The sequence below is a fragment of the Oryx dammah genome, unplaced genomic scaffold (genome assembly GCF_014754425.2).
Source record: "Oryx dammah isolate SB20612 unplaced genomic scaffold, SCBI_Odam_1.1 HiC_scaffold_16, whole genome shotgun sequence".
NCBI lineage: Eukaryota > Metazoa > Chordata > Mammalia > Artiodactyla > Bovidae > Oryx > Oryx dammah.
The window spans coordinates 22,654,334-22,674,968 of record NW_024070200.1 but is presented as its reverse complement, the minus strand read 5'-3'; the positions used below and the strand labels follow the sequence as shown (position 1 = coordinate 22,674,968).

The following is a 20,635-nucleotide window of genomic DNA, read 5'->3' as shown; positions in this document are numbered from 1 at the left end:
GGGCAACGCGCCGTCCTTCTGAAAACAATTCCGCTGTTGAAAACTGAAAAATGGGTGTAATTTGCGTTCAGAAAGTGATGTTGGGGTCACAGCAATTTCCCGAGCCTTTATTTATTTTTACTTTAAAGTCTTGAGGGCAGGTTTGCTTATATACTCAGGAGCCTTCCAATGCGAGGGCAACAGCAATCCCGCTTGCCTTCAAAGCGGGGGGAAGAGGGGTGGAGAACAATTACTGAGTGACGCTAATGCGGGGAAACGGAAAAGAAATGTCGCTTGTTTTTATTGTAACAGAAGGAGTGTGCAAACAGAAAAACCAACCCCGGGTGATCGGAAACAGGCAGGCGGAGAATTAAAAGCCGGTTTCAGGCGGCAACAAGCCCCTCCCCTGCCCTCGGAAGGAGAAAGCGGGTGAGGAGCGCTCGCAGCCCCAGGGCGGATCCCACGGCCCGCGGCGGGATTTCCGCGCTCCCGCAGTACCCCGCGGGCTGCTGCCCTCTGGGGAAAGGGTCTCGAACCGTGAGCACCAGCAGCCGGAAGGCAGCGAGAACGCGGGGAGGCCTTAGAGACTTTCGGAGAATTTTCCAGGTTCCTCTTGGGGGCCCCAGCGGCCTCTACTTGGGCTGGTGCGTCCGGATGCGTCCGCAGCCCGGCGAAGTACAGGCTGGCAGGTCAGTGCCTGGACACCCCCTCCCCTCATCACCACCACCACCCTGGCCTGGCTGAGGCTGGGCGCCCGGGCATGCGGTCTCTCCCACACCCCCTGGCTCTTCCCTCTAGCCGCCGCCTCCGACCCCGCCCGCGGTCCCAGGCGCAGATAGGGTCCAGCCCGCGCGGCCCAGGGCGGACCCTCCCTCTCCTTAAGCACCCGGTGCGCTTCCGGCTGCCACGTGCGGCAGCAGACACTGGGAGGTCCAGTGGGCGGAGGGGCGGCCGCTGACCCTACCAGGCCGGAACGTAGCATCTGGCCGATCCGGGTTGGAACCCGCGGCCCGGGTGTTGGCAGCGCAGTTTGGCGAGGACCGAAGTCCGGCCTCTCTTTCTCTCTACGAGGCGTGCAGTCCTTCACTTACCAGGAAGAGGAGCTCCCGTGGGGGAACCGGATCGAAGATCTTGCCTCTACCGTATTCTCCCTCAGACGACTGGAAGAAGTAACTGTGTTTTGAAAACTCATCCCGGAGCTCAGATTCTGGCTGCTTTCGATCCCCGAAACTCCCCTGGGCAGGGCGAGAGGCGGCAGTCGTTGCCTGGGCCTCACTCTCGGTCCTGTCTTTTCCCGACAGAGGGGCAAGTTGGAGGAATCTTTTCTTAACATTCTCGTCGGCAACTCTAGTCTCCCTAAAAGCGCCTGAGAATAGCAGGACCCCTCTCCCGCGCATACACACGCCCCTCTCAACCCACCCTCGCGCTCCCGTCCCATCTGCGGTTGTCGCTGACCTGCAGGACCGGGAAGCAGGGGCGAGGCGGAGCCGCCCGGGACGTCGGTTCGGGTTGGAGAGCCGGGGGGTCCCCACTCCCCACACAGCCTGTAGCGCCTGGGTCCGGGCGCGGTCTGCCAGGGCCTCGCGGGGGCGGCCTCAGAAGGATCCAGATTCCAGTCCCTTCTCCGCATCTCTTCCCAGACCCCGCTGGTGCCAGGAGGGGCACGCCGCAGGTGATCGCCCGAAGCACTGGGACCGCTGACAGATTTATGAAGATTTTACGGCATCTGGCCGGGGCCCGCAAGGGCTGGGAAGGAGTCCAGCCAAAGGGGCGCGCTAAGTTCCCCAGCCGCGCGTCGGGCCCCCGGCCGTCTCTGAAGTCCCCGGGCCCCGACTCCCCTCGGGCCCGTGCACAGGTCTGTCCCCGCCAGTGTCGAGCGTACGGAGTCGCTCCACCCCTTGAAGCCCCCTCCTTCACACGCTCCCGTCCAGCCAGCTTCCAGTCTCCCACTGAGTAAATATTTACCCGGAGGACGGGTCGCTCCTCCGAGAACTAGACAGCGCCCTGGGAAGGGCTTTTGGCTTCTTCCCGGCCTCTGTCAGCTGCAGGACTTACTTGTGTTTTGGTCTTAAATTTCTTTAGCCGAAATTCTTCCGATCTCTGTGTGATCTCCTGGGTTCGGAGGGGGCAGTAACCAGAGGGCGCTGACCTCAACTGACCCTTCCTTTTTCTCTGCATCCCTACGCTCATCATCAGTCGAGGCTTATTGGCCCTTACTGTTTCTCTCTTTCTCCCCCCGCCCCACACCACCAAACCCTCTTTTCCGTTTTAGGTCACTGTCTGTCGCTGGGTCTCAGGCTACCTGGCCACAGTGCTCAGAGTGCGTCCGGGCAGGGAGGTGGGGAGGGGGGAGTCTGCATCAGCTCCTTCATCTAGGGTTGGGCGCCTCTGTCTGTCCCCTGAAGCTTCAGCTCCTCTTGCCCCCGGAGCCCCGGCCTCAGGTTGCCGCTGAGAATTAGTGCTCCCGAACAAGATCCTTCTCTCGCTCTCGGGAATGCGCTGAGCTGAGAGTGCCGAAGATCCGCACTCGCCAGCGTTAGAGGGCCTGTTGGGCTGAAAGAGACGCGGAGCCAGGGGGCCGAGACCGCGCGCGACCACAGGTGGAAGTGGAGAGGCAGCAGCAAAGTTGTTGGCGTGTGTGTCAGTCGCTCAGTCATGTCCGACTCTTTGAGACTCCATGGACTGTAGCCCGCCAAGCTCCTCTGTCCGGAGAATTCTCCAGGCAAGAATACTGGAGTGGGTTGCCATTTTATTCTCCAGGGGATCTTCCTGACCCAGGGATCGAACCCAGGTCTCTCGCGTTGGGGGCAGATTCTTCATCGTCTGAGCCACCAGGGAAGCCCAAACCGGTTGGAGAGTCCGGGGAAATATGAGGAAACAGGGATTTGGGGGCGAACAAGAGGGTGTTGTGTGTTAGGTTCTCCTAGCCAGAGCGCCAAACAATACCAGTTTCTGGATCACTCCAGGCTGGTGCTGCAGAACCGTTAAAGCCCTGTAAAGAAGCACACTACGGCACTGGATCTTGGCCGATTAGAAGGCGATCGGCCTTCTAATGTTTATCAACATTACAGCCCAGAAAAGCCCGAGAAGCCCTCACTGGACTGGGCATAGAGACTGCGCAGGGGTCGCTACTCGGTGTGGTGAGAGGGAAGAGGAGTCAGAGGAACTCTGGATCAAGATGACCAGCACGTTCATTCCTTGGCACAAGCTTAAGGCAAAATCGTATGCTCCCCTCAGATGTCGCAGACTCAAATTGCCCCAACAGCGATCTGCTGCTTTTCAAATTTGGGATCCACAAAGGCCCTCCGAGTTGTAGAATACCTGTACTACAGGCAGATGCCTCGTAACAGGTCTTGGGGGATCAGACCCTGGTGAAATCGCTGTCAAGTCAAACTTGGAGATTTTAAACAATTGAAACAGAAACAACAACCGCAAAGGCAGACAAGTTCAAGTATGTCTAGTTGTGGGACTTTCCACAAGAAGCTGGTTGTAAAGAATTAAGGATGTTTGACTTCACTGTTCCTTTATCTTTCAAATCCTTCATACCTGTACATTTCAACTTAGAGTGCACCCCTGCTATGGAAGTGTGAGGATCTGGAGATTACTGCTCATTTCAAAAAGCACAGCTGATGATGAGTTTTCCTGGGCTCTTGTCACTTACTGGCCTAGACTGGGGCCCAGTCAGCTTCCCTATGTGTAAACCAGAGCCCATCCCTCAGGACTGAAACTTTTGCGCACCAGAGGAGATAACCTTATGACTGTCAAGCAGCAGTGTCAATAGCCTCGACCCTGAAGCAGTGCAAACTCCCAGGTTCATTAAAAATGTTTCCCGCCTTGCTTTTAATTTTGATTCGCATTCTCCATAACCCATACTCAAAATGTGAATAACTTTGACCGCTAAAAAGACTACTGTACACTTTACATTAGACTTAGCATGAATTAGGAAGGTAGGCTTAACTGCAGGGCCTCTGACAGCTAGTGAGAAGATGTGGGAATCACATACATGCATGTGCAGGTTCGGTGTTCACGTTCTTAGGAACGAGTCTGTTTCATATTTAAACACAAGCCCTTTGCAGTCGTTCCTTGGTGGGGGAAAACCGGCGAATGTCGTTGGCACCAAGGGCCAGCGAACCAGCAACATGGCTGAGCTCTCCAGCGCACTGGGTTCCGCAGAGAGTGCCCCGTGCCTGTCAATGGTTGAAGTTGGCTATGCGCTCGCTGTAGTCGCGTGTAATTTCGTTCCTGCTTGGAGCCTAGGCTAATGTTTGACCCCGCATTCCTGGATGAACTCTCTAGAGACTGTTGTGGGGAGTTAGTCACCAGGCGAGGAGAGCGGTGTCTACCTGGAGGTAACAGTGGCCTCCATCTCTGGCTCCTGCTCGTGTTTAGTCGCTCAGTTTCGTGTCCGACTCTTTGCGACCCTTTGGCTAGGTCTCCCCTATTCTCGTCTCTCCGACGGCCTACCTTCTCACACCTGCGCTCTGGTCTCGCAGCGTAGGATGTAGTACTGTAAGATCCGCTGGTAACAGCCATCCTCTCTTGACAATCTCTTGAAGCTTGCATGACAGGCTATTCTAAGAACACTCACCATGGCCACCATCAAAGACGGTGGAGCTCACCTCCCACCTAGAGTTTTAACTTAAATTCTGAGATGTCTGCCTTCCCCCCAAAGAAGTTTTCTCGGCCCCTTCTCCCTTCGAGTCTCTCGTATTCAGACCAAAAGCTTTCATTTGCTTATTCAGCATTTTTAAGAGCCTGATTTTGCTGTTTGCGCTGCCCCTGGGAAGGTGTCAAACACCTCTTTTCATTGTATTTAGTCACCCAGGTGCAGAGCGAGATTGAAAGAGACAGCGGAAGAACTTTCCCGGACTGTGCTGTCGCTCAACGGGCCAAACCAATCATCACGCAGGTTGCCTCCGGGCCCTCCTCTTTGGGGGCGTGCCCCTAGTGAGTGATAGACGGAGCCGCCCGGCCCCGCTCAGCCCAGCCCACGTTACTGCTTAGATTGAAATGCAGAACTCAAGCCTCTTTCAGCGGGGCACAGACTTCCTTTTACTCCTTCCTTTTGCACTCTCGCCGCCTCCTCCCGGGGAGAAGCGGAGGCACCGGCGGCCCGGGGCAGCAGCACGACGGGCCACTAAGGCCACACGAAGAGTTTTTTTCTGGGAGTGCGGAACTGGGGCCCGGTTGGTGTACTGCTCGGAGCAATGGGTGAGTGGCGGCGGGGTACGCTGTCAGAGCCGGGAAGGGAGGGAGGGAGGGCGCGCACCACTGAGCGCTCACACTCTCCTTATTGACTTTGCTTGTGTTCCTACAAGTTGTAGGAACACGCTAAGGGTCAGCGGCTCGCAGCAGTTCAGTCTGAACGCTGGCTACTGGGTTACTGCTGTTGATGCCATTTTCTGATTTCAAGACTAGGGAGCGGTGGCAGCAAGCCCCGCGCCCCGGTGGCGAACCAAATTTTGTTTCGCGTACACAGGGTAAAAAAGCCAACCAGAAAAAAAAAAAAGACTATGTCTAATTGCGCAGGTCCCTAGGCGGGGCGCTGGGGATCAAGGGGGAGCGGCCCAAGGACATTAGCGCGGGGTGGGCGAGAAGGAGCCGCTTTGCAGCGTCAAGACCGACTTCCCCGCCTGCTTCGGAGGCTTCTGAACACTCGGAGAGGCCCTGCGTCTCACCACTTTATTTGCTTGTATCGGCCGCAGGCACTGCCGTAATGAGGGAGGAGGGTCTGACTCAACCGCGGTGATTTGAGGCCGTTCCTCAAGGCTCGGGGACCGTGTGGTTTGGTGAAAGCCCGGGTCCTTAGTCCCAGGCGGGTGCCTCCGCCTTGCCCCCTGACGCGCGCGGAGGCCGAGTGGCAAGCGGTTGTCCCAAACTGTGGGTGCGCGTCCCCGCGCGCCGTGTGTTCGTTTTGCAGAGCCAGCCTTTGGGGAGGTAAACCAGTTGGGAGGAGTATTCGTGAACGGGAGGCCGCTGCCCAACGCCATCCGGCTTCGCATAGTGGAGCTGGCCCAACTGGGCATCCGACCGTGTGACATCAGCCGCCAGCTACGGGTCTCGCACGGCTGCGTCAGCAAGATCCTGGCGCGCTACAATGAGACAGGCTCGATCTTGCCAGGAGCCATTGGGGGCAGCAAGCCTCGGGTCACCACCCCCACCGTGGTGAAGCACATCCGGACCTACAAGCAGAGAGACCCCGGGATCTTCGCCTGGGAGATAAGGGACCGCCTACTGGCGGACGGCGTGTGTGACAAGTACAACGTGCCCTCGGTGAGCTCCATCAGCCGCATCCTGCGCAACAAGATCGGCAACTTGGCCCAACAGGGCCATTACGACTCCTACAAGCAGCACCAACCGGCGCCGCAGCCGGCGCTACCCTATAACCACATCTACTCGTACCCCAGCCCCATCACGGCGGCCGCCGCTAAGGTGCCCACGCCGCCAGGGGTGCCAGCCATCCCCGGCTCAGTGGCCATGCCGCGCACCTGGCCCTCCTCGCACTCCGTCACCGACATCCTGGGCATTCGCTCCATCACCGACCAAGGTAAGGGCCCGGGGCCCGGATATGGGATTGTACAGAGCTTCCCTCCGCACCCTCTCAGGGGTTACCGCATCTGCGCCTCCAGGGGCCCGCGTCTGTCCCACCACCTGAGACGTTTTCCTTTGGAAACGTCAGGAGTCCTCCCAGGGGGTGTCCTGATCTCATTAACGTGAAATTCATGCCCTTCGTTTCCTTGCCACACACAGTCTACTGCCTCATCTCAAACTACCAGACCCATAACATCCCCCATCCCCAACACATGGTTCGCATTTTCCACCCTCCCCCGCCTCTCGCGCCGCGGCAGCCTCGGACCAGCCCGCTCTCTTGGAGAGCGCGGCCGGGGCCGGACTTGGGGCGCAGCCTGAGAGGCCCGAGCGGGCGTGGAGTTGCCGGCTGCAGACACGGCTTCGGGCGGCTTGTTTGGGGAGTCGGGGACTCTGTAGAAATTGCAGTATTCTTCTTGCATTCTGGCAATCAGACCAAATTTGCTCAGGCAGGAAGTTCAAATGTCACCTAATTGGTTTCATTCTTATGCTTCACTTCATTTTCCTCGGAAACGGAGGTCCCGAAGTTACTATTAGTAACTTGCATGTTAGAGCATTGCTCATTCTGGGACTAATTTTCTGCTTTATTTCTTTCTCCCGCTCTCCTCCTCCCCGCCACAGGACACTTTTTACCTTAACAGATTTTAGCACATATATATCCTAGGAAGTGGCGCCAACCACCGCTATAATGAAGGGAAAAGGCACGGCGATTCCACGCTGTCCTCTCTTCTGTTCTTTGCCGTTTTCCCCGCGCCTGCCGCTTCTCTTTAGGGTCCGCCAGTCCCAGGGAATTCTAGTGGACATCCCGTCCCTGCACGTTTTCAGTGGTGCCACCCCACCGTTCCTTTCCTTTCTCACCCTTGACCTTCGTGTTGTGAGTGTCTTATTCTGCTGCTAAGGATGATTCCCCGCGCCCTTATGCTCAGTCGGGCTTCCGCAGGAGACCCGAGTTTGTTTTCTTTTACTGCGCTGTTAAAACAGAATAAAACAAAACATAAAACAGCGTTAACTTCTTTCTCAGTAGGGAGAAAACAAAGTCAAAAATGCCCTAGACGCAGAATTTAAATAATACAGAGATAAAGAGCCTATCTTCTTAATTTCTCAGCCAAAACTTTAAAAAGAGAGGGGAAAAATTAAATAGGAAAAGGGGAAATAGTTCATTTAATTATTTCCTGCCTTTCTCAGTTGCCACCACATTGGCACAATTATCTTTTTAAATAATTAACCATAGCCCTGATTTCTCATCTTCTTGTTTTCTGTGACTTTACAGGATCCTTCTAAGGGCCCAGTTTTGTCTTATTTGGAGCTGGCTGGAGCTTTAGTTGGAGAGAGTTTGCCCTTGATTTATAGGATAAACTGACCTCACTGACATTTAAAGGAAGCCCCTGTTCATGGGAAAGTGTGAGATCAGCAGAAATGGGGGCGCGCAGGGGGATCTCAATTTCTTAAGATAACTTCAGGCTTGTGCCCACCGATTGCCTTTTGTCTGGGAAGGCAAGGAAAGACTGGCAGTTCTGGGCCAAAATACTATTTCCTGGTGCAAATTGGAACACAATCTTAATTCTTTGGCGAGGGGGAGGCATAGTGAAAAAAGACTGACAGAGTTGAAAAGAAAACCTTTCTTCCCTAGGGAACCTACAATCAGACCAGATGTCAGTTGGAAAAGTATTAGATTATGGAGAGAAGCAACTCTTCATTCTACATATTGTTGATTCTGGGTGCCAGCTTTAAACAACCTGTTTTCTGACAAATATGTGAATATAAAATGATTATTTCTACAAATGATCTTTCCTCAAAATGATTGCCCTGCTTTGAAGCTCAGTATCAGATGGAAGTGTTTAAGATCGCAGTAGTAGCTTTGTCAAACTTCCGTCCTCCACCCATGGGTCCCAAAGACAAACTGCTCCTAGTTTTCAAATATCTTCTCTTTAAAATTGTACTTGCTCACTTAAAGGTGCCGATGATTCAACATGCACACCTCTTGGTATTGTGGTGATCGGTTTACACCATATAATTTTCTTTGCGTCTCTATGAAGAGCATAAAGCATAGTTGACAGCTTTACCTCTTTTCCAAAACACTTAATTCCTCTTTAATTTTCCTAACCTTTTGTTTCATTGAGAAAGTAAACCTATGACCTTACCTCTGACACTGGTGGCACTTAGAGTGGTAATTGCACTGTTTGTTTATTGAGTCATATGCACACAAACTCAGGGTTTAATGTGTAGAGATAGAGCACGAAGGGTAGTCACACACAAGGTAGGCACACACCTATGCACTCATGCTTTGCATGTATATTGTGGGCATCCTTTAGTCATTTGTTTGCAGAAGACTTTACAGGTCTTTTGTTTCATCTGTTGACTTAAGTACTAGATCCGCACAGCACAGTGAACACTTTCTGGACGTTTCTGAGCGCCAGAACAGGCAGAGTTAGGCCAGCGCGACCCTTTCTCCCGCAACAGTGTCAGGCTTTTGTCAACCCCCAGTCGACCCTGGGTTAGTACTGGGGAGAACGGGGCGTCCAGTTTCACGCGTTCTTTCCGTGATTTGAGAAAATTCGGGAGAAAATTTTCAGATTCCTTCCACTCGTTTCCTCAGGGGAGCGAGGACGGGAGGAGGTAATCAAAGGCCGGTTAAAAAAAGAAAAAAAAATGTCTTCCCGCGGGCGTGGGGCAGAGAGCGGGGAGAGGCCTACTCTGAGCCGTCACCTGGGCCGGGCCCTGGGCTGCCGGCCGGAGAGGCGGGCCCCGCGCCCCTGGGAGGCGGAGGGCAGGGGCCGACCGAGGTCGCGGCCCTGGCGCTCGCGGGTCGCGGGTTCCGAGCGGGTCTCAGGAGGGGGCGCGCGGTCGGCCCTCCAGCCTGACGGCCTCTCCTCCTCCCCCCAGGAGTGAGCGACAGCTCCCCCTACCACAGCCCCAAGGTGGAGGAGTGGAGCAGCCTGGGCCGCAGCAGCTTCCCCGCCGCCGCCCCGCACGCGGTCAACGGGCTGGAGAAGGGGGCCTTGGAGCAGGAAGCCAAGTACGCGCAGGTGAGGAGGCGGGGCCCCGCCCGGTGGGCCGCGAGGGTTTGGGCGACGGAGGCCCGGGCCCCCCTCTCGGAGCCTCGACCGAGGTGAAGCCTGGGCCGCCTCCCCGTGACGGCCACGAGCCCCGGGCCAGGGCGGCGGGGGCGGGACGACGGCCAGACGCGCGAGGGCGGGGTGAGGCCTCGACCCCTGGAAGCGCCTCGGGGCCGGTTGGCCAAACGGCTCGCGCCCCGAGCCCCCTCCGGGGCTCGAGTCGGGACTACATTCACCCGGGACGGCGTCTCCGAGGGGCCAGGCGAGCGGCCGTGGGTTCCCAGCTGCGCGCGGCGAGCGGCCTGCACGCCCGAGGGCGCTGCGCCGCGGCTCCTCCCGCACGGACGGTCCGCGGTTCCCCGGGCACAGGCGCGCGTGGCGGGTCCCGCGACGGCGAGTCGAGGGCAGCCAGAGAAACTTCAGACCGTTCCCGCGCCCCGATTAAAGGTCACGTCGTCATCTCCCCAGGGAGGTTAGTGAGAAAACCTCAAATTATACGGACTGGCTGTCGACCGTTTAATTTTTCTTTCCCTCTGTCCCTCCCTCGACTCTCCAAAAGAAAACTTAAAACACCCCGTGTTGTTGTTGTTGTTGTTTTTTCTTTTCCTTGAGAAAAGCTAAACAACCATAACAACAAAAGCCCCAGAGTTTTGAGTCTAAATTCATCACCACGGTGGAGTAAGGAGTTCAAAGCTCTCAAAAAACCAAACAGCAGCAAAGCCGGACCTTCTCTGAACAGATCTATGTAGGTTTGCAAATTTATTCATGCCAAACTCCTATTCCAGAGTCTCAAAATACCCAGTTTTCGTTTTATTATTTTGAAATCTTAAAACTTTCAATGTTTTCATATAATCAGTTTTTTCCACTCAATGGAACTTGTAACTTATTCACTTGGGAAAAAAAAATCCTAGTCTGTTTTCTCTAATAAACACCATTTCCACTTTCTCTTCCCTCCTTTATTTTGGTAAAACAGAATGCCGTAGATACTAGTAGCTCTCCCATGACAAACACCACAGAAAGTAGCAGCAAGGAAGGAGGGTCCCTTTCCTGACTCTGTATTTGTAAAGCACGCGAACGAGAAATGATAAGAAAGTCTGTCACTACCACCTTCTGCAAAAGAGCAGGTAGGGTAGTACAGAAGAGGCTTTATGTTCAATGGCACCACTGCCACTTAAGCAAGTTATTTAACCGTTTAGAGTCTCTGTTTTTTCATCTATAAAACAGGGAAATAATAGGCCCAACCTCAAGCAGTGTGAAATTTCAATGTGATAATACAACCATGGGGCACATAAGTATTCATTAAATATTGCCTATGGATAAAATAGGCATTAAATATTCATTAAATACTTAAGTATTCATTAAATATTGCCTATGGATAGAAATGGCGCTTAGAGATTGACTTAAAAACAAGCAGTTTTTTATTTCGTCACAATATACTTTGATCAGGGAATTCATAGAAAGTGTCAGGGTATTTTGTTACAAACAATAGAGTGTCTATAAAGCACCCAGCATATAGAGTAGTAAGCATTTAATAGGTGCTCAGTAATGTTTATTAGGTCATCATTTCCTGAAATAACATTGTGAAGTATAGAGCTGAAAAAAAAAAATCTCCCACATAGAGTTGATGAACCTAGTTTATAAATAAAGCAGTGTCATAATCCAAGAATCTTTAGGGTTACTTTTATTTTTACTCCCTTGAATTATAGACCTAGTGTTTAATCTTGTTTAGAAATGGTTAGTTAATACACTTCAAAATGAAACCAGTCAATTTAAAATAAAAATAGAACAGTGTTAAGTAATCTACTTTGTATTTTCTGAACATTAAAAATCTATTACATTTTATGCAGTGACTATCAAATGACTAAATGATCAGGTTTATAAGAATGAGTAATTTAAACAAGTGGCCAATAAGTATTGTTCTAAATGCTTGAGAAAGAAAAATTTTTTGAACAAAAAGACATTTGTATCAAACTTTCATTTGGAAAGTTCTTAATGGCAATCTGCTAACCTTCTGCATTGCCATGTTGTAAGATACTATAAATGATGTAAAATTTCAAAACTTGAAAAATGTCCATGCATAATTAAGTCAGTTCAGTTACGTTCAGTCAGCAGCTACTCTATTATAGCTGTCAAAATAGTGCTTAATGCTGAAGGTGTGCTAAGTAGACACATATACTTAGAATGTAGCATTTTGTGAGCAGTTTTGGAGTTTAGACATTAATTTCCTTGAGGGTAAAGTTATACATTAAAATTTGCTCATCAACAAACTTGGAAATGTAAGCTGTGTTGTGTGTGTGTGTATTCCATATATGTATATGCATTTCTCCTACAAATATTTGAAGGGTAATTTTATTTTTTAAGGTTATTTTTCAAAGTGTTATCAGCATATGTATGTTTCTACAATCCTAGTGTAAACTTGGGTAACACTTTTCTCTGTGTTATGAACAAAAATTGAAAGTCTTTGACAAAAAAAATTTTTTTTTCTCAAGATTTTTGCCCATAATACTTTTATGGTATTTATGGTTGTTATTAAATAGCACACTATTATATGATCTCAGTTTCATTTTAGTTAATAAAGGAGGAAATTGAGAGTTCAGGATCATAGGACTTAGAGCATAATCCTTTGTCAGAATATACCTGTAAAATTACCAACAATTGATCATAGATTCTATTGATTACTGTAATCTAGAGTTTCTGTTTTCAGCTGAAACTGCAAAGAAAGTTGCCCGATTGCTAGTAATTAGAACCTTATGCACACATCTATCTTGTTTTTAAAACATTAGAATATTCAAACTTGTTGTATACATTACTGTTATACTGCAATTGATATTTTATAGTGCCATTCAGGAATCCTTATTGTCTGTCTTTGAGGATAGAAGAAAAAGGATATTTATTTTTACTTTTTTCACCTACATTTAATGTTGGGCTTGAACTCTTTAATCTCATCTAACTCTCAATGACAATAATGTTTCTCTGGATCCTAATGGCTGGTTCTTTTCTGTTGGAAATATAAAACTCTTGAATGCAACTGCATGGCAAAAAAAGCCCAACAACAAACAAAACATATAGAGAAACATGAGGTTGGACTATATCTACCCTTTTATATGGTACTTAGTGAATTACTGCCTCATTCTTTTTAAAGAGTTCTTAAGCAGTTGTATAGGTGTTGAAATTTTCTTTGTATTATTAGGCATACTTTCTCAAGGAAAAATAAAAGAATATCTGGTACTCTGATTCAAGTAATCTGAATGGTGGATTTATAAGCTTTGAGTATCTTTATTTTGGGGTAGTGAAATCAACTCAGACAGTAAGTTTAATATAAAATTAGCTACAAATTGAGATATCAGGAATGGAGAATAGTCTATAAATAGTTGAACTTAAGAAAAAGTTGAGTTAAATGAGATGTGAAAAGAGTTTAATTTGGAGACATAAATTAATCTGAAATTCTTATGAAACATTCATTTGTACATTATATTTAAAATATAGTATTGCCTGAGTATAATTTTCTAGTGCATTATTTAACAGACTGTCCTTGTAGACATACTGTTCTTAAATATAATGAAGTTGCCCTGGATTTTTCTTCATATTAAATAAAGTTATTTTGTGCTAAATAATTTATACTTTTATAGAGAATCAATTTCAGGCAAATGTTAATAGTCTTTGAAATTTATATTATCTACTATGAAAAATATTCTTTGATCTGGCTAGCTTTTAACTATGTTTTAAAATTAGTAATTATGTATTGGTAAAACATGTCATATGAAATACCAAAAAAAGCTATTTGAATTTTTTTCAAGGCTACATCAATTTTAATAACATTTTGGAAACATAAAATTTAGAAAAACATTTAAAATAGCAACTTTCCATTACCTAGAGACAATTAGATCTGCAGTGTGATAACTAAATATAATTAAGATCCTTTTGGATGGATGTTGAAATCATATTTACAACTGTCATTTCATTTTGTCAGATTTATTTTACTAGGTTATTGCATAATGAATTAAGGGTAGAATAGCAGCCAGAAAAATGACTTCACACACACACAAAAAGAGAATCTTGTTATTTTCAGATCTGAAGCTTTTTCTTGCTTATGATACCTAGGTAGAAATTCTAGGTGAAGCACAGCTGTTTGTGGCTGAACATACTTTATTATAAAGCCAGGGTAAACTCATTTTATCATAAGAGAAGGACCAGGCAGGGCTGATGAGTGGATGAAAGATTGTGGACTGAAGACTTGGCACTACTATTTGCATTTTCTTCAAGAAAGAAAATGTTGAGTAGACAACTCCCAGAATTTGAGGAATTGTCTATAACCTCTAGTTGCCAGACAGTTGTCATACCAGTTTTTTTCATGGTCGTGAGTATTTGGAAACGATTGCATTTTCCCTTTCTCTGGGGGCGTGGTGGGGGGAGGGGAATAAATGCAATGACCATAAATTAAATAATGAAATAGCTAGGTTACAACTTTTATGTACCTTTTCAACAGCTTAACTCATTTTGCTTACTTAAAATGTAATGCTTATTCTGTGATAAAGGGTGCCCAGTTTTTTTTGTTTGTGTTTTCTTGTTTTTAAAAGCAAGAGCATCACATCGTTTGCTTTCAAAAGGCTGCACTAACTTAAGTATACAAGTGATTATGAAACACCTATACTGTGTCCCATTTTGTGGGGATGTGAGATGATTAAAGGCAAGACCCTGTCCTCAGACTGTTTATAGTCTAACTCTCTGCCAATACAGCTTCTCAACATAGTCATTTGAAAATATTTTTTAAAACTGGCAAATCTGTGTAACATTTTAGAACACAATGAAAAGTTATACTTTTATTCACTCTTGTGATAACCGTAACTAGAATACATTGCATATTAACATATTTTTTTTTCCTGGACTCTCTTGTTTAATGTCAGTGGGATAAAATCTGTCTTTGTCTGGAAACATTCAACAAAACAAGGAACTTACTTTTTCCAGTATATACAATTTGGTCTATTTTACTTTGTATTAGTAAATCTCATTCTCAAAATTAGGTTGAAGATAGTTTGCTTTAGAGAGGACCCTTGTACAGTTCTTTAGAGGAAAGGATTCTCGTGGCTTCCATGGAAGATCCACATGATCCCCATGAGAAGGGGGTTGATGGATTGAGGTCTTATTTATGGAATCTTTAGGTAAAGTCATTTTCAGAAATGAGATTTCCATTACTTGCCCATTGCTGGGGTTTCATTTGGGAAATTTGTTTACTCTTCCCTGGGGATTCCATATGTTGGTCAATTTATAAATCATATTTACAATCCAATTAAATAGAGTAATTTAGCATGTTTGCTCCCATGATATTTATGGTGTACATTTGGTAGTCTCTACTCAGCCTAACTAGCTTTTCAGATTAATTACATGCCCTTCACTGAAAACATTAAACAGATTTGGGAAGTTTAAGTCATGTACTCTTTTACTGGAAAGAATAAACAAACATCAATGCTACCTGTAGTTGTTTTCCTTTATGGTGGAAAATTTGACTTTTTCAATTATTGCTTCATAAATAACAATTACTTTACCTGGTAGAGATTTATATCTTTTATTAATGTCATGTTTCAAAATTAATAGTGAGAAAATTGATGTGTTTATTGGGTCACTAGAATGAATGGTGGCGTGGGCAGGTACATTTTATTTAAAGCGTGTTTGTTCTCTCATCTTGATTATGCCGTTTAAAAAAATTTTTTTAATATGAACTTTAAAAGTAAAAAGGGAAATTAAGACAGAACTTTTCCACCCCAAATCTAGGTCATAATTTAACCTGAGTGAAAGCTAAGAGCTATTTCTATACTGTTTAAAGATTTCTATTTTTTTTTTTTAAAGCAAATTCTTGAGCCTTCCCTTGCCTCCTTCTAACGATGAGGAGGTCAAACCTCTCCGAGGTTCCCTTCCCAGCCTTCCTTTCTGCAGTATAGCGGGGCCTGCATCACTAAAATGACTCTAAAAATATTGCAGATTTTAGAGAACTTTGAAATATTTAACATAAAAAATAAATTTGGTGCCTTAATAGAAAATGGACAAATCTGGAAAGAATTATTCGTGGTTTGTTTTTTTTTTTTTACAGTTGATGAACAGATATAGTTATGGAATAAATAAGGCACCTGATGGTAACGTGAGCTTAAATCCAATGTTTTGACTTCCCACAAATCCTAGGAGCATTGTCTAAAATGAGAGTCCACTCCAGCCTGGCTTCTTAGAACATCTCTGGGTAAAAAGAAGTGGTCCCACGTCAGGGATTGTAGACATTACATTCGAGGAGATGAAGCGCCCCCAATAAAGGGGTAACATCAGTGAGCAGTGGTTCTAGCAGCAAGGATGTACGGAAAGGAAAGGGAAAAGGGGAATATGATAAAGCAAGTATTTCACAGAGATCTGTAAGGTTGAATGATAGGAAAAAATATATAAAGAAAAAAGAATGAGTAGGAAAAATTTAGCTGTGATGAAAAACAGAATTCACCAATACATTTTTTTCTGCTGTGTTGCTAAATAATATGTTGTTTCTGTATAATACTACATATCTAACCCATGTATTGGTCAAATGTTGAGCAAAAGTATTGATTAGTTTTAAAGTAATTTTAACCTGAACACTTTAGTCTTAACATTCTTATTTTATGATTCTTGGTGTATAAAATATTAACTAATGCTAGAATAGAAGAGACCAGATACAGATGCAGACAACTTTTCCATAATTGAGCTGGAGCAATTCCTTTCCAAACTAATCTCTTTTAGGTTATTGGGAAGATTCTAGATAATGATGATCAGAAATATAGTCTCTGTGCAATGCTAAATTTCTTCTGCAGGTTGCCAGTTCTTGATCTTCATACTCATTTGCTGAGAGAGCCTTAAAGTGTTTGTCCTTTGAGCCATTTTCTAATGAGCTATTCTCAGAAAGCAGGAAAAAGAGGGGTTTTTTTAGAAGTTAAGAAACAGAATTAGGGCCTAAGACTGAGTGTCAGTTTCTAGAAGAGGAAAGAATCTTTTATCAGAAAAGATGCTCTAGTTTGAAATGAAATCGTATCTTTTAATTGTCCTAGATAAACAATATGATTTGCTGCAGAGAATCCTGTATCAGAAGGGGTGATGACTTCTTTTAACACATGGCCATGGACTTGGCTGATTGATTGACCTAGGGTAAATGGCTAAACTCCTTAATCTATATTCTCTTGTATAAAAAGAGGATAAGATTTCATTTATATTCAACAATGATGTGCAGTGGCTTCTTTCTTAAAAATCAGATCATCATCCTTTGTAACACATTTTAATTGCAATTAAACAGTTTTACTCATTGTAAATTATCTTGTAATTATTATAAACTCAGGTTAAAATGAGCTACAGTTTATCAGTTCTAATTATTTGATAAAATATGCTGGGTATTTCTTAGTGCCTGAGACATAAGACAGATTCAGGAAACCTCAGTTTCCTTTCTTCTTCCCCATTTTTCAAAGAACAAGCACTCTGACAAAAAAAAAAAAAAAAGAACACGAGGTGTGTGTTCTTACAGAACCAACTACATAAAGTTAACCCCTCTACTTTTATTCTTATTTTGACAGAAATTCACAAGCAGTGTTAAATCACATCCATGTATATATTTTACTCCAGGCATTACTCTATATTGAGAAAATAATTTTTGAGACCCCCACTGTTGCATTCTCATAGACATGGAAGTAAAAATAATAACCAAATGAATTACAGTGGAAAACAATTTCTATGTTGCTATTGAATTGGAAATAGGATCCAACATATGTCTGCTTTTCTTACCTCTAAGGATTAATTGGTTTTATGAATTATATTTCTATTATTTACATTATATTTTCATTAGGAAATATGGCGATATGTTTATTTATTCAGATCACCACCAGGAAATAGCATTTTCCTTATTTCTAAACAATGTAGAAATTGAAGGGGGAAAATTAAGTTACTTGAAGAAGGGTGCTGAGTATTCATGCCAGAATCAGGATTAGAAATCAGGGTGTTTTTGGTGTTGTTAATAGTAACGATACCAACAATAATTTATTGCATGCCAAGGTTTCTAGGCAGACTTGCCTGCCAGAGTTGCTGTGTTTTGTTTGCAAACTAAGATTTTACATTTAAATTCATTTCAAGAGATTTATCCACGTGGCTTCTAAAACTTCAGATCACAGAGCCGTAAAACTTTTGCAAGCAAATTTTCCAATTTCAAAACCATGCATATGTAATCCTTTCATATTCTGACAGTTTCCTTTTTAATAAAATAACTCTGGAAGAAATACCTCCCTCATCTTCATTAAAAAACCCTTATAGACAAACTGCCTGATGTTTGCATGTCCTTTGTCCAACAGGCATTTTCAACATGATGTTTTAAAATATGGCCGTGTTTTAGTCAACAAAGGTCATGCTCATTTTGAGTTTCTAAAATGACAGCCCACACTCTGCCCTTCTTTACTGGAAATGAAAGTACGCCAACCAGGCCCTTCACAAAGATCTCAACAAAAGAGCCAAACAAAACTGGAGTGTGGGGGAAAGCTGACAAAGGCAGACGGGGAGCTGAACGGATTCTAAGAGTACTTAATCACAATTAATTCTTTCCTCACCTTGTGTTTCCTTCCTATAATTCCAAGTAGCAAGAGCAAATACTGTGGATTTTCTGGTTTTAGCCTCCTCAAAATCTTTGTGGAAAAAATACATTTAAGTAGCAAGACTGAATGCATTTAGAATATAAACAGAGTCAAATCTTAAAAAAAAGAAATTAGAAGGTAGAGTCAGAATATTGTCAGTTACTACTCAGAACTTACATTCTGCGTTTTTCTAAGAACTGGTGAAAAGTCAGCCACTCTAATGTGATTATTTTCACCTCTTGTCTTTTCCGACTCCTTTTAGGCACCAAACGGTCTCCCAGCTGTAAGCAGTTTTGTGTCAGCATCCAGCATGGCTCCTTATCCTACCCCGGCCCAAGTGTCGCCCTACATGACCTACAGCGCTGCTCCTTCTGGTTATGTTGCTGGACATGGGTGGCAACATGCCAGTGGCACCCCACTTTCCCCCCACAACTGTGACATTCCTGCGTCGCTGGCATTCAAGGGAATGCAGGCAGCCCGAGAAGGTAGCCACTCTGTCACAGCTTCTGCGCTCTGATGGGAGATTCTGTCTGCAGCAGCTTCACCGTCTGCAGCAGCTTCACCGTCTTCAGCAGCTTCCCCCAGGAGTCTCCCTCTCGGCACACCCTCCCCCCCTTCCCTGGTCTCGGATCCCACCCCTCTGCCCTCCAACCCTTTTGCCGGAAAGCTGGCTTTATGGACTCACCTCCTTTGTGCTGATGACACTTAAATATTTTTCGCCATAACTTCTCTCTCACAGAAAGCCTGACATGACTTTAGGATTTAAAAAACAGAAGCGATGTTCAGGATTGATGAGACATTCGTGTTGCCCACGCACTGTTCTTAACGTAGAAACCGGCACCCCTCAAAGGGCTTAAGGAACTTTTCAAACTAGTCTTTGGTAAAACCACATGTGTATATTTATTCTAAATCAACCTGAACTTCTGAGACGTGCAATTGTTGAGATTCTGCAAAATCAATAAAAGAAAATACATATAGAAAAAGTTATGCTACACCCTCTAATCAAATAAGGTAATAAAATAAGCCTTAATTCATCATTAGGAAACCAATCAATAATTGACTTGAGTGATCCTTTATTTTTAACAGATGACCTATTTTGTTGGAAAATATATGTATAACTTAAGCAATATCTGAATTTAGCTCCTCCTGGTGTTTTGACTTGGTTCCAAATACAATAATGTTTATATTTTCTATTAGTTTGTAAATACGGACTCTGGATGGTGCATTTGTGTTTTCATTCCATGGGATAACCCCCTCCCCATTACCACCCCCACACCCCCCACCCCCACCCCCCGCACCGGCCTCTCTCTTTTTTCCCTTTCTTTTTGCAAAGGTGACTTTCCGGCATCGTCTTTGTCTCTGTTTGGTGGTGGGCTGCTCAGGCTCCTGGGCCTGGACTCGCCCCAGATTTTGTGTGTGCAGTGAAGGCTTCGACATCTCATGAAGGACATTTTCTTTCTACAACAGAGGACTCAAAAACACAGATAAAACAAGCCAGTCTCCCATTCTGTATCCCAGTCAAACAACACACATGCCAAGCATATAAAGACAAGAGGGTGGAAATATCTGAACAAGGCTGTAAAGGAAGTCACTTAGAAACTTCAGTTTAATGTGAAATGCTTCGCAAAGACACTTAAAATGAACTTTATGTTAAAGAAAACCACTGTGAAACTAAATTGTACTGTTATTGTTGGCTTACCTGTGTGTTCAGCAATCGCAGCCCAAAATTACATTGTAATTTAAAGAAAATGGAAAATTCCGCTCTAATGAATGTAAAAACGGCTTGCTGTGAAGTTTACATTGTTGTACAGAAGCATGTGTCTCGTGTAGGTAAACTGGTGATGGTATTAGAAATACAGATGCTATTTAATTTTTAAAAATTCCCTTTATTCATTTTTGGAGCTACAGGACATGGTTTAACTGATGGATCTTTTGAAACCAATTTGCTTTTCACTTTAATGTTAATAATAGAACTGAGGGGGTATATGTTTGTGTGTGTGTAAGAGAGAGCATGTGATTATGTTTCATATTTTAAAACAACTGATTTTCTTGGGAAAAAATCTACAGTTTTAATCTCTTCTGTTTTGAAAGTTCTTCCTGCTTGGCAATATAGGCTTGAAAATACGTTTTTAAAACGTTGGTACAATTCATCTATTGGAAAATTAATATATTGTGGGGCTTTTTTTTTGGTGTTGATTCTGTGCAATAACTAACGGGGCCCATCACTAGATATGGATGTTAGGTGGTTTTGAGTTCTTCCTGTCTGGGCTGTGCACAGCCCACGGGGCAACCCACTTCTGTCACATTGGTTTCATGGCCTCATTTAAAACTCAGATGGCTAGATTAGCCAGGTTTTCAAATCACTATGATATAAACAGTAAGCAGATTTCTGACACA

General features: G+C 45.2%; 1 protein-coding gene across 1 annotated transcript; it reads left to right on the top strand.

The window, feature by feature from the left end:
- Positions 1–459: 459 nt before the first annotated feature.
- Positions 460–19,456, top strand: PAX9 (paired box 9). The gene is made up of 5 exons (XM_040256734.1): positions 460–668; positions 4,797–5,190; positions 5,900–6,526; positions 9,451–9,593; positions 18,501–19,456. Exons 2-5 carry the CDS (start codon positions 5,187–5,189, stop codon positions 18,753–18,755), a joined length of 1,029 nt encoding a protein of 342 aa, XP_040112668.1. The 5' UTR covers positions 460–668; positions 4,797–5,186; the 3' UTR covers positions 18,756–19,456.
- The last annotated feature ends 1,179 nt before the right edge of the window (positions 19,457–20,635 follow it).